We start from the raw sequence: 12,054 nt of genomic DNA on the forward strand, positions 1-12,054 counted from the left end.
GTTTTTTGTAAATGAAAAGTTATTATACCCAATGCTCCTTTGTATGAAATGATACTGAGACATTATGTTACACCAGATCTTTCCTAGCAGAAAATTTCAACTAAAATATTCATTAGTGTAATTTCAAAGAAAAAAAAATTCAGATAGTAAAAGCCAAGAAGATCGCACAATTCCACATTTAAAGGCTCAGTTTATATAACTACTTTGTCTTGTACAGCAATATCATCCTGAATATGTGAATACCCCTTCTGAGGACTCAGTCTGAGATGGATCAAATCACGTTTTCTTATAGAAAGTACAAGACGATAATACATGAATCAGTTATTCGCTGCATCCAGAATATCAATCAACAGTATTATGTTTCTTTACCTTATATCTCATGTTATGACCACAATATCTCATTTATCAAATAAACCAACTTTTTTTTTCAGTTTTTGCTATAGACTGATTATTTTATGGTGATAGTGTATATGGACATTGCTAATATATTAGCTGTAAGGTGTGAGAGATTCATTCATTGCTGAACTGTGAAAGAAGACTCAAGACAAAATGAGGCAATGCTTTCTCCTATAATACACCTCAACAGCTGTTATACTGCTTGGTTAGTTTCAAGAACTAGATAAAAGATGTCACCTATCAATGAGCACTAATAAAATGGATTTTATGCTGAGTTTAGAGCACCATGTCTCACTAAATTCTTTTTACAAAGCCTGTAGTCCCAGCTAAATGATGGGTAGAAAGGGGCAAAGAGGTGACATTTCCACATAATGGGAAATATTCTTCAAAAGTCTTGTTATAACATTTTGTGTTGCACTGTTTTTATAGATATATAATATATCATCTACATAGCACTGATTACAGAATAAATAGGATAAACATGACAGAGAAGTAAATACGGCAGCAGGGGGCGCTATAATCAAACCAGTATGGGTCCTGAACTGAGTAAGTGTTGACTGAGACTGAGGTGTTTTAATTATGTACGTTGCCTGCCAGCAATGCAATAATCTTTTATATTGCAAGAAAATGACAATAAAGCAGCTGTCACTTGACAGCCACTCCACTATTTGAGATTGCTACTTCCTACAGTGCTTTGTGATTAGTGAGAGTAAATAAATAGGGATAGTGGTGAGCGCATATATCTCCAGGCCCCTGTTCAGTATGGCCACCTCTAGAAGACTCTCTATGACAAATGCAGCCTTGCAAACTTGTACTCTATATACATAAATATACATAACAGACATAATGGGACCACAATTGGATCACAATAGTTTTGTCTATTTAAAAGAAATGTATCAGCACTTTAAAAATGTATGTGTCGTTTTTTGAGTTCCCACCTTCCAAACTCCATAGCTTTTTTTTTTTTTTTTTCCACTCACAGCCATAAAGTGGGGGCATAGGGTTTGCTGGACAAACTGTACTTCTTAGTGGTACCTTTTAACACTCCATACAATGTACCAGGAAACATTTATATATTTTTCTACATTTTAAACCCTTAAAAATAAATTCAAAACCTTGCAAAAAATATTTCTTGGAGTTGCCATATTCCGACACCAATAACTTTTTTATGGTTTTGGTTCTTTGATTTCTTTTCCCCCCTACAGCGTTCACCCTATGGGAAAAATATTTTTACTTTGTAGGCTGGACATTTTCAGACACAGGGATACCTAATGTGGATGGGTTTCACTTTTTTTTTTAAAAAAAAACAAACTTTTATTCATATTTCAGATGTGATTTGAATTTTTAATTATTTTTTTTATTTTTTTTTTACTGTCACTATTAAGCCCCTTGGGGATCTTGAGCCACAGTGGGTCTGATCACAAATACAATGCATTGTAATGCATTGTAAAATTGCACCACTTGTATTACAGGCTGTACAGAGCAGCCTGTAATACAAATGTATACCAGACCTGGGAGCCTTCAATATAATATGTAGCTATGCCTCTGACTATACCTTGTGCCCTTCAGAATAGTAGTATATTTTATGTGTCAGAGAGACATTTGCTGCCTCTGCATATCTTATAGCTAACCCTCTGTTTAGCAGTATTTAGTCATATTATATATGGCATCGGCAGCAATTGTCTGACACAGACTTATTGAACTGTATGGGGGAGTTTTCTAGACATGCTCAGTGCAGGGAGGAGGAGTAGAGAAGCTGTGACCATCTATTGTCATTAGTGGATGCAGTGATAGGTCAGTGGTGTTATTTATAAAGGTGTTATCTTCTATTGTCTGTGATGCAAATTAGTGCAGCAAAGCAAAGCCCCACAGAATTGGCAAGAATAAGTCTATTATTAGAATTAATGAAAATTGCAGCATTTTGTGTTTACAAAAGATATAGAGAGTGACATGAAAAATTAAACCAATCAAATAAAAAAAATCTTAAAAATATATGATTTAAATAATAGATCATTTAAGGAACACAACACATTCCCTATTAGCTATAGAAACTAAATCTATGGAATATAACTGGTGTTTGTACCTTCAGGGCATCCTGAGTATCATCTAAGCAGTAAACCCGAATATTGTAGTCCAGAGATGTGCAGGTTGTTGGACCAAATATAGCTAACTTCAGTCGTTTGGCTGAAGATTTGCTAGTAGATTGTCCCACCAGTGCATAGGTGCTTAATGTTTCTGTGAGTATGTGGCAGGCTTCTGAGTCCATCTGGATATAACAAGGCGTGGTAAAGTTCTCTTCTCCAACAACCACTATGTCCTGTTGGAACATAGAAAATGAGTATACACAAGAAATGTATAAAGGAAGATAGAGGAATATCAGAAGCTGTAATAGAAGTCTTTAACTGGTCAAATTTACAAAACTAATAGTCTACTGTATGATGTTACACCAATACTAGAATTATAGACACTTGATACTAGTAGCAAATACACAGACATGTACATGCATATGTGTAATGTCAAAATTCATTTTTAAGAACTATAACTACATAGATGATCCTATGAGGGTAACTTTTGGCTTACCAAGGAGAATATAGTAAGTACAACTTGTAGCTTTATGATTATTCAGTCATACAGGCAGGAGTCTAATGAGTTCTCCAGGTAAAATATTATACACTGGAGCAGATTTATTATTAGAAATGTTCCAGAATTATGTTGTGATCTGTACAAAAAGCTGCCATACACTTACACCACATTTATTGGAACTGTTTTAGACACTTTCTGCGCCTTGTCTGTAAAGGGAGCGGATTTTGTTGAAAAATAAGTGTGTCTTGTTGGGAGAAAGAGGATACTTAAAGTGAACCACCTTGAGCCAAAATACATCAAAATTTTCCCAGTTTTTGTGGGAAAATAAGACAATGGATGGATCATGTAAAGTTAGGCTAGACAGTCTAAAGATACTCCAGATCTGTCATTCAGCATTAGACTGGCAAGGTTTAAGACTGACTAAGGGTCAGTGCACACAGAGTTTTGTTTAGCGCTTATTTTGACGCTGAATCCGCCTCAAAATCAGCCTCCAGAAAAAGCCTCCCAATAGAGTTCTGTGAATAGAGTGTGTGTGCACTGACCTTAAGTTTGCACTGTGTAACTTTTAGGTTCCATGTACACAAATATGTACTTTGTCAGTGTCCTAGCTATGGCTAGCGCACTTATGGCCCCATACACACACCATATATTATTGTAGGTCAGGGTGGGGGGCCATGAGCCCGGAGGCAAAACTCAGGACAGGTCCTGTTTCTGTGAAATTAATTGATTTGTGGAGGGCACAGATGTCAGATGGATAACAGCCATGCACTATATTGTTTATATGCAGACTTGTACGTGTACACATTTGTGTTCATGTAGCTTAGATAGTATTTGTAAATCTGCCACCCTAGTGCAGGACCTATGTGAATACTGCGGAGCCTTGCAAAGCCTGTATTAGATATCAGTATGGCCCAGAGTATTCCTGTAAACCAAACCCTTTGTATGATGACCTTATAGGACCCATAAATGTGACTCTTATGACACCTTTAAATTTAGGTATCTCTATAGATGATTTCAATTACCCAATGAATAAACAGCTGATGCGTTTGCATTTTCGTTCTAAATTTGTTGCATTATAATTTTAGCATAAAAATAGAGACACCAACATAGATTTGAATATTCACATTACATATGATAGAAGCTTTAATGAAAGCAAATCAGAGGAAGTGATTTAGAAATGGAGCGGCTTCCTTTCCACTGATACATTATATTAATTCATGAAAAACAACACAAGTCTTAATGTATTCAGAAGTCAATCAGCGACTGCTCCCAGAGTTTACAGATTAAATTTAGCTCACAAGCAAAAAGACATTAGGAAACAAGATAATGTCTGCAAGTTGTAGGAGAGTCGCATATCTAATTCATTACTAAATGTGAACTCTAAGCATAAAGAGGAAAATATTCTCTGAAAATACATTGCAGTTTGCATAAATGTACTGGATAATATGTAAAGTGATTTCACATGAGGGAATAATGGATGTTCACTTCAGAAAATACTGCATAGAATTATGTGCTGAAAGTTCTGAATTACATTAAGAAGTCTCTACCCAATAAAAAGATATATTACTCTTTAATTCAGGTGCTTCTTCATTGTACCCAGTGATGGGAAAGCTGGGTGACAACCTCTGTGCACACTGCTGCAACAAGTGGTGTCTAGGGGCAATGTATTCCTCTCTACCCATTGAGAACATAGTCTAGGAAAGGCGTCCTTTTACTGCATATGGCCAAATTTACATTGTGCTCTTACCTGTAATAGATTTCAGCACAGTCTATGTAACTGGAGCAGGTGGGAAGTCTCTTACCAGTGACTACCTGTCCTTTCCAGGGAAGATGGAAGAGCGGTGTGTAAATAACTCCATGGCTGTATATATAGAAAGCGTAGTCTATTGGTTGTGCTTGTTATTGGGGAGATAGTAGGTGATAACTGGTAAAGAAGTCAATGTATAAGGGAGTAGGTGGAATTGGGAGGAAGAGTAACAAAATCTTTCACAAAAATAGATGCTTGATCTGCTTTGGTGCTGAGAACGTACCAATGTACCGTTGCTCCAGCAAAACTTTAAAGTGTATATTTGTACATAGTTTCCATTAGTTAAGAGTATTGTCACAAATCAGTGAAATAATACATTACCTTGTCTGTTACATTGCCTGGTTTATTTTACAAACATCATACACCGTGAGTAAATTAATACTGAATAATATGTGAATTAATACCGATTAACAGGAGACTAAAGTCATTCCAACTTTGAAAACCATGAACTGCCTTTACAGACTTTGGCCACTAGGTGTCAGCAGTGACAAGTATACCATTCTGTCTGAAACTACACAGTCTATCAGCCAATAGGTAAAGGCAAAAATAAGAAGCTACATAATGTTTTGGTTGGTCTTGAACTCAAGAGGGAAAAATGTAGTGAGCCTTTGAAGGCATCAAGGCAAATATACAGTACATATACCCAAAAAATATAGTGGCCTTTTTACCCAGTGCTTGCAGCCAGCAATGTCTCATGTGGCCTAAATGGCCATTGTTTTCTCATATAGAGAGAAATCAAATATTACTCATAAAAAAGTTTCTAATCTTACATGTTATAGATATCAAATTATAGTCAGTATTAGGCTGAAACACAGGAAAACGGGTTCTGAACCGAACTTAGATTACGGCACGTTAGTAGAGTTATACGTGTTCTCTGTGTTGAGATTGCAATATGTACCCAAGTGATTATATCATATGGATCTTCATAGTGAATAGCAGAAGTATTGATATTTAATATGAATGAAAATAATTTATTAAAAGACTAGGGAATAGATAGATAGATAGATAGATAGTAGATAGATAGATTGATAGACAGACTAGGACACTAACCTCCCACTGTCCTTGTATAGACTGTTCCTTAAATTGGATCTTCCAGTCCTCGGCGTTTGTTTCTGTACAGTGGTGCATTGTTATAATGACTGGTCTTGTCATCAGTGCGCCCGGAGGTCCACAAGATACTACTGGGGTTAGGAGGGTTTGGCTGTCTTCTATAGGTGGTCTGTAGTAAATAACATACCAGTTAGAATGTGAGAAACATATTAGACATAAAACTGTGGAATAAACCAATCACTACATCGGTCAACTATTAGCTTCTTGTATTTGGCAGACACTCTTGACTTGTCGTGTAATAAGTGATAATTGTGCCCCACAAAACTATGGATTAGGGAGATCACAGCAAGCACAAAAAATTGCTTCTGGAGACTAGATGACAAAACATGTCAGCTCCCCCAAAACAGTGATCCCAAGTGACAGTTCAATCTTTACGTAGCATTTTGTTCCAGAAGTCCAATGTCTTGATCATTTGGCAGGTGAAGTTTAACCATTTGAATATTAGTCATTTTTCCTGGTATAATCGGACACATTTTTGAGTATTTTCATACATGCTCTTTTGCCTGCGATAACATTTTTTTTTTTGTTTGGTTTATTCCAATAATTTTTGTGTCTACATAGAGCTTTATTTTATATCATTTTTATTATTGCATATTTTTTGTTTTAATATCTGGGAAAATGTAAACCAAAACGGAGGGGAAGTTCCAGAAAATTCATCTTATGAGGCGTTCACACTGGCACCTTGACCTGTCCACCATGATTCTGCCTAAATTCCTGGAAAAACTGCATAGGGACGGCTTGCCGGCGGTCAGTTTAAAAACCCATTCATTTCAATGGGTTCTTAAGGCAAACCACCTGTGTCCGTATGCCATGAAACCATTTTTTTTTTTTTTTGCACGGACACAAAGTTGGACATGAAAGACTTTGTGTCTGTGCAAAAAGAAACGGTTTCACAGCGGAGAGGCTGCATATGGACACTGGAGGTTTGCTTAAAAAAACCCATTGAAATGAATGGTTGAATGCAAGCGTCCCCAAGCTGTTTTTCCTGGAATTTTAACAGAATAACAATGGCCGGACAGCGGCGCTAGTGTGAACGCCCCCTTAGTCGCATGGAGTCTCTGATTGCTGAATTCAGCCCAATGCATGAAGCTATTACCTTGGGAAGCATTTCAGCTCTCTGCTGACTAAGACTGGGTTCACACCAGTGCTGGCTCTCCATCTGTGGATTCTGTTCCCCTCTCCGCTTGAAAAATTTGGAGAGTCTGCATTTTTCACCCTTTTTAGATGGAAACCAGGCACACCACATTAAAGTCTATGGGGTCCGTGGGTTTCCGCAAGTTACTGCTTTTTTTAAGGGAATTACCGTTTGGGGGTCTGCTTGGGGACAACCGAACGCAGATGTGAACCTAGACTAAGACTCATATATTTAGACCTAGAGTAATATGTATTCTCCACAGATTCCCTGCACCTTCCACTGTGACCTACTGTTCTCCTCCACCACCCACCCGTCCAGCCTGGGTGATACCCTAAACTCCTTTCCCTCTCCTATCCTCTTCCTATTAGTTAATCTTTGTTACACCTAAGTTGACATTGTTTGTAAGGTTTTTTTGCAATGTTTTTACATGCACGTAATGTTTAGACATTCTATTGTCATTCAATGTCTTGCTGCATCAAGACTAAATTTCGCAATGTGCCTTCTTTGTCTTCATTGAAAATTACCTGTCTTTTGTAAAACTCTTAGTCTATTTTTTCCCATTTTTCATGTTTTTTGTTTAACTAGCATTCCCTCTCCATTATAGTAATGGAATAATAAGTATAATTAAGTCACCACATCTTTAATGAATGTGTCCATGATGGTGACAAACACATTCTATATTTGTAAATTGATAACATGACATGTACATAGAAAAGCATATCAACCATAGCGTGCAATAAGTAGATTGGTAGTTGCTGAACATCATGAGTATGACATTCTTCATTCAGCGAAATACGCACAGCGTTTCTTGAACACATTTTATCGATATTGTCTAGAAATTCTTTTGCTAACAATTACTACCTTTCCTATAAACGGCTTCTCATTTTGTTGCCTTTTATTCCTATGTGAGTCATACATTAGGATTCCTGCAGTCATTTGTTTTGTCTAGACCATAATTAATTCTTTATTTATCCATAGATAATATGGCTGTCTGACTCCAGATAGTTTAGTGTCACAGGATCTTTCCCTTTAGGTACTGTAGTGAGAACAAAAAGCATCTAGTGTATCTTGTGCAATTGTAAGCTATGACTGCCATACCAGACATAACACAAACATCAATATATCCCAAAGGTCATCTAACCAGTGTTAAGGAGAAATGATAAAAATGTTTGTAGACATAGCAAATATGGATGAGCAATAGCGTGTAGAGATGTGTGACAACCATGACTTAACTCATGCAGACACTACAAAAAAAATTTGCGAGCAAGTTTGAAGGCTAATATTAAAACTGATCAAAATGTTCTGACATGTTGATATAGATAATAAAATGGAGAGGCTTCATTGTCCTTGACTATTAAAGCAGCATTGAGTACTATGAGAAATGGTTTTAGTGTTCTACTAGTCTGCTCAGTTTAGAAAGGTTGTAATTTGGGCATTGACTCTTAGATATAAATCAAACTTTAGGAAGTGAAGATGGGTGATATATAGGTTCTTGTGATATGGAGTAGGATTTATGAGTAGGGTTGATCGAAAAAGATCGGATTCCGATCGACGATCGAGTAAATTTCATGATCGGAATTCCGATCCCGATCTTTTCTGGGGGGATCGAGGTCAGAGGTTATCTCAATATCGGTTCAACCCTATTCATGTATATATCATAAATAGGGTTGAGCGATTGGGATTGGGAAACATTGGATCCCGATTGGCGATCGAGCAAACTTCGCGATCGGCTGGAAAATGATTGGAAATCGGATTTTAAAATCGATCCTGAAATCTCAAGATCGGCTCAACCCAATTTATGAGTAAAAGGCAGAGTAAATCCAGGTAGAACTCCTAGGAAAGTCCTGCTTACTCTGCCCACAAACAGTGATTGACAGCTTTCCCTGTATAAGTGTATGTACACAGAAGGACTTTCATTGTCTTTGCTAGGAGTCCTGTAAGGATTTACTATGGTTTTAATTATTGAATTCTGCTCCAAATCCATAAAATGCATCCAGTTGTGTCACTGTCCAAATATTTCTAGACCTAAGTTTTGGCATTTTAGCTGTTTGCCAAATCATATTCAAGATACAGATATATAATCAATATGGGCTTAAAGTGCAGACTCTGAGCTTTAGTTTGAGGGTATTCACCTCCTAACTGGAGGAACGGATTAGGAATTACAGTTTTGTAATATGTATAAGCAGAGATTATTATTTATTTATAATAACTAAGAAGGTGCTCATTTATTATTGTGTGCAGGTAAAAAGGGCTTGTTATTACTGTTTGTGGGGCAGAAAGGGGGTATTATTAAATCTCTTTTTTAAATTGATCTGATTTTTATTAGGATAAATGTATGGGCACTGTTATCCCATGAAACTTGGTCCATGTATTGTCTGGAGGTACTTTAATATCTGAGATTTGTATATTGTGTATTATTGATAGAAGTGGTATTCATATTATACATTTTGTTCAGTAGTCATCTGTATAGTGGTAATAATTCTCCCTGGTATAGCGGTATTTTATCAAAATAGTCTTTTTTTTTTTCAAATCTTTTTTGCCCTCTGAGCTCAAGACCCTACCCTGGAAATGCAGCACTGCCTTGAGAATTGACTCAATACCAGTGTTATTGGTAACCTTTGGTTCCCAGATTTAACTTTGTCCAGGGCAATGCTTTGCCTAAAACTGGCCCTGCATGTTAATATTGCTTTTGTTTTGCACCTGCAAAGTGTGTGTCTGGAATTATACTCCCTATATCTACACTTATCTGAATTTAAAGTAATGGAACAACTATCACACTGTATTACACAGTGAATGCAGGGTACATGCCATAGGGTGTCTCTTTAATTTTCTATTTTCAGGTTTGCTCATTGCGGAAATACCAAATAGAATAGGGAATCTAATAGACAATGTTCTCTGGGAAAACTATGCAAATTGCCTTGCCATAAGGAGGAAGAAAAACTATCTCTCTAATGCCACCTATAGATAGCTCCTATATAACTCAAGATATGACCCATTAAATAGCCTGTTTGACAATAAGGGGAGTCAGGTTACATGAATCACTTCTTCAGGCCCTGCATAGCACAGAGTATGGTTTATATTCAGGGTATTCCTTTATATCAAGCAGATTCATACAATATCATGAGAATATGTTTATTATGTGGTTACAACTATTGTCTAACACTTCTGGTCCCATGCATTTTATTCCTACTACATCAATATGCATAGAGTGCGTTTGTTATGTATGTGAACCCATGGGTGTGCTCCTTGGCTCCTTGGGTTTTCTTCATTACTGTACAGGGAATTGAGTCTAAGAACAGCTTTGAGGACGTGTGGTGATCCTAGTGAATTCCTTCTGTTTAGAGCACCATAGAATACATCAGTAATTTATTAATAATGGGAAATAAATAAGTAATACAGGAACCTATGCTGCCTTCCAGGTAGAATGTGCAATGGTGTGGCCATATTTCAGAGAAAATCCTGAACTGTATCACTGAATAAATCTTCCATAAAAAGTGGTGTGTTATATCTATTTCATTGACCTATTGTGTGCAGGCACAATGTAAAATAACGGCAAAGCATGAAAAACTAAGGCGCTTTGTTCTTTTTAATATACTCAAAATATAACACAAAAGTACACAATTTGAGAGTGATCCCTATGACAACTGAAAGCTAGCAATGGTTACATCTCTAGAATGGTACTATTGAATATATCGCTTTCTATCGTTTCTAAAAAGATGAACAAAAGCTAATTGTGGAGACTTTTCACATGAAGTGGCTTCGGTTTTGCGTTTTGTTTGATGTATCATGTGATAAAAGTGGAATAGCCTCTTGCCATATTACTTTTAGGTGTATTTCTTGGCATTGTTTAGCTCAAGTGGCTCTTTCTTTGTTATAATCCAAACAATGTTTTTTATAGACTGTTATGACCTCAACGCTACTTCTACAGTCGAGACTTGAGAGACCATCTTGACAAGAGCATTGCAAAGTGAAGATCACCAGGGATCTCATTCAGTGGCAGCCACACATTACAATAAGAACATTAAATTATACTGTGACACGAGTCCGCAACAGAATGTCAGCAAGGTAATGCTATGAAAAAGAAAGATTTCTTCTCTAAAGTTAGAGATATAAAAATAATGGTCGAATGGAAAACTAAAATGGGTCTGTGCCACAAAGTACAAAAGCTGTTATTTCTGAACCCTTGTAGTTATGAAGTACATTGGATGCATAAAAAATAACTAAGCCAAGGAAAAAGTTGTACAACTATTCTGAAAATTACTGAAAGAATGCCTATAAAATATTCCGACCATCTAAACCACATATCATGAAATTTCTCACAAGGGGCTTCTACCTTACAACAGGGAACGTGATCATCATTTCCGGACAACATGGAATACAATCTTCATTTCTTAGAGCATCCAAGGTTAAAGGGTTTCTAATATTAATGGCCTTTCCTTAGTTGTAGGTCAACAGCAACTGGAGTGCCAATAGTTGGTGATCCAAGGTTGGCTCATTGAAAACGGTATACACAGCAACCCCAAATTACAACCATACATATACACTCACCGGCCTCTTTATTAGGTACACCTGTCCAACTGCTCGTTAACACTTAATTTCTAATCAGCCAATCACATGGCGGCAACTCAGTGCATTTAGGCATGTAGACATGGTCAAGACAATCTCCTGCAGTTCAAACCGAGCATCAGTATGGGGAAGAAAGGTGATTTGAGTGCCTTTGAACGTGGCATGGTTGTTGGTGCCAGAAGGGCTGGTCTGAGTATTTCAGAAACTGCTGATCTACTGGGATTTTCACGCACAACCATCTCTAGGGTTTACAGAGAATGGTCCGAAAAAGAAAAAACATCCAGTGAGCGGCAGTTCTGTGGGCGGAAATGCGTTGTTGATGCCAGAGGTCAGAGGAGAATGGCCAGACTGGTTCGAGCTGATAGAAAGGCAACAGTGACTCAAATAGCCACCCGTTACAACCAAGGTAGCCAGAAGAGCATCTCTGAACGCACAGTACGTCAAACTTTGAGGCAGA

The 12,054-nt window shown here is 37.1% G+C and overlaps 1 protein-coding gene across 2 annotated transcripts in view; it reads right to left on the bottom strand.

Moving 5' to 3' along the window:
• UNC5C (unc-5 netrin receptor C) overlaps nt 1-12,054 on the bottom strand; it is a 325,165-nt gene that overhangs the window by 9,585 nt on the left and 303,526 nt on the right. For both annotated transcript variants that reach the window (XM_075285567.1, XM_075285559.1), the window contains 2 exons: nt 5,837-6,005; nt 2,480-2,713 (listed from right to left, as the gene is read on the bottom strand). In XM_075285567.1, coding sequence (XP_075141668.1) covers nt 2,480-2,713; nt 5,837-6,005 — 403 coding nt within the window. The remainder of the gene's footprint in view (nt 1-2,479; nt 2,714-5,836; nt 6,006-12,054) is intronic.

The sequence above is a fragment of the Leptodactylus fuscus genome, chromosome 1 (assembly GCF_031893055.1).
Source record: "Leptodactylus fuscus isolate aLepFus1 chromosome 1, aLepFus1.hap2, whole genome shotgun sequence".
Classification (NCBI taxonomy): Eukaryota; Metazoa; Chordata; class Amphibia; order Anura; family Leptodactylidae; genus Leptodactylus; species Leptodactylus fuscus.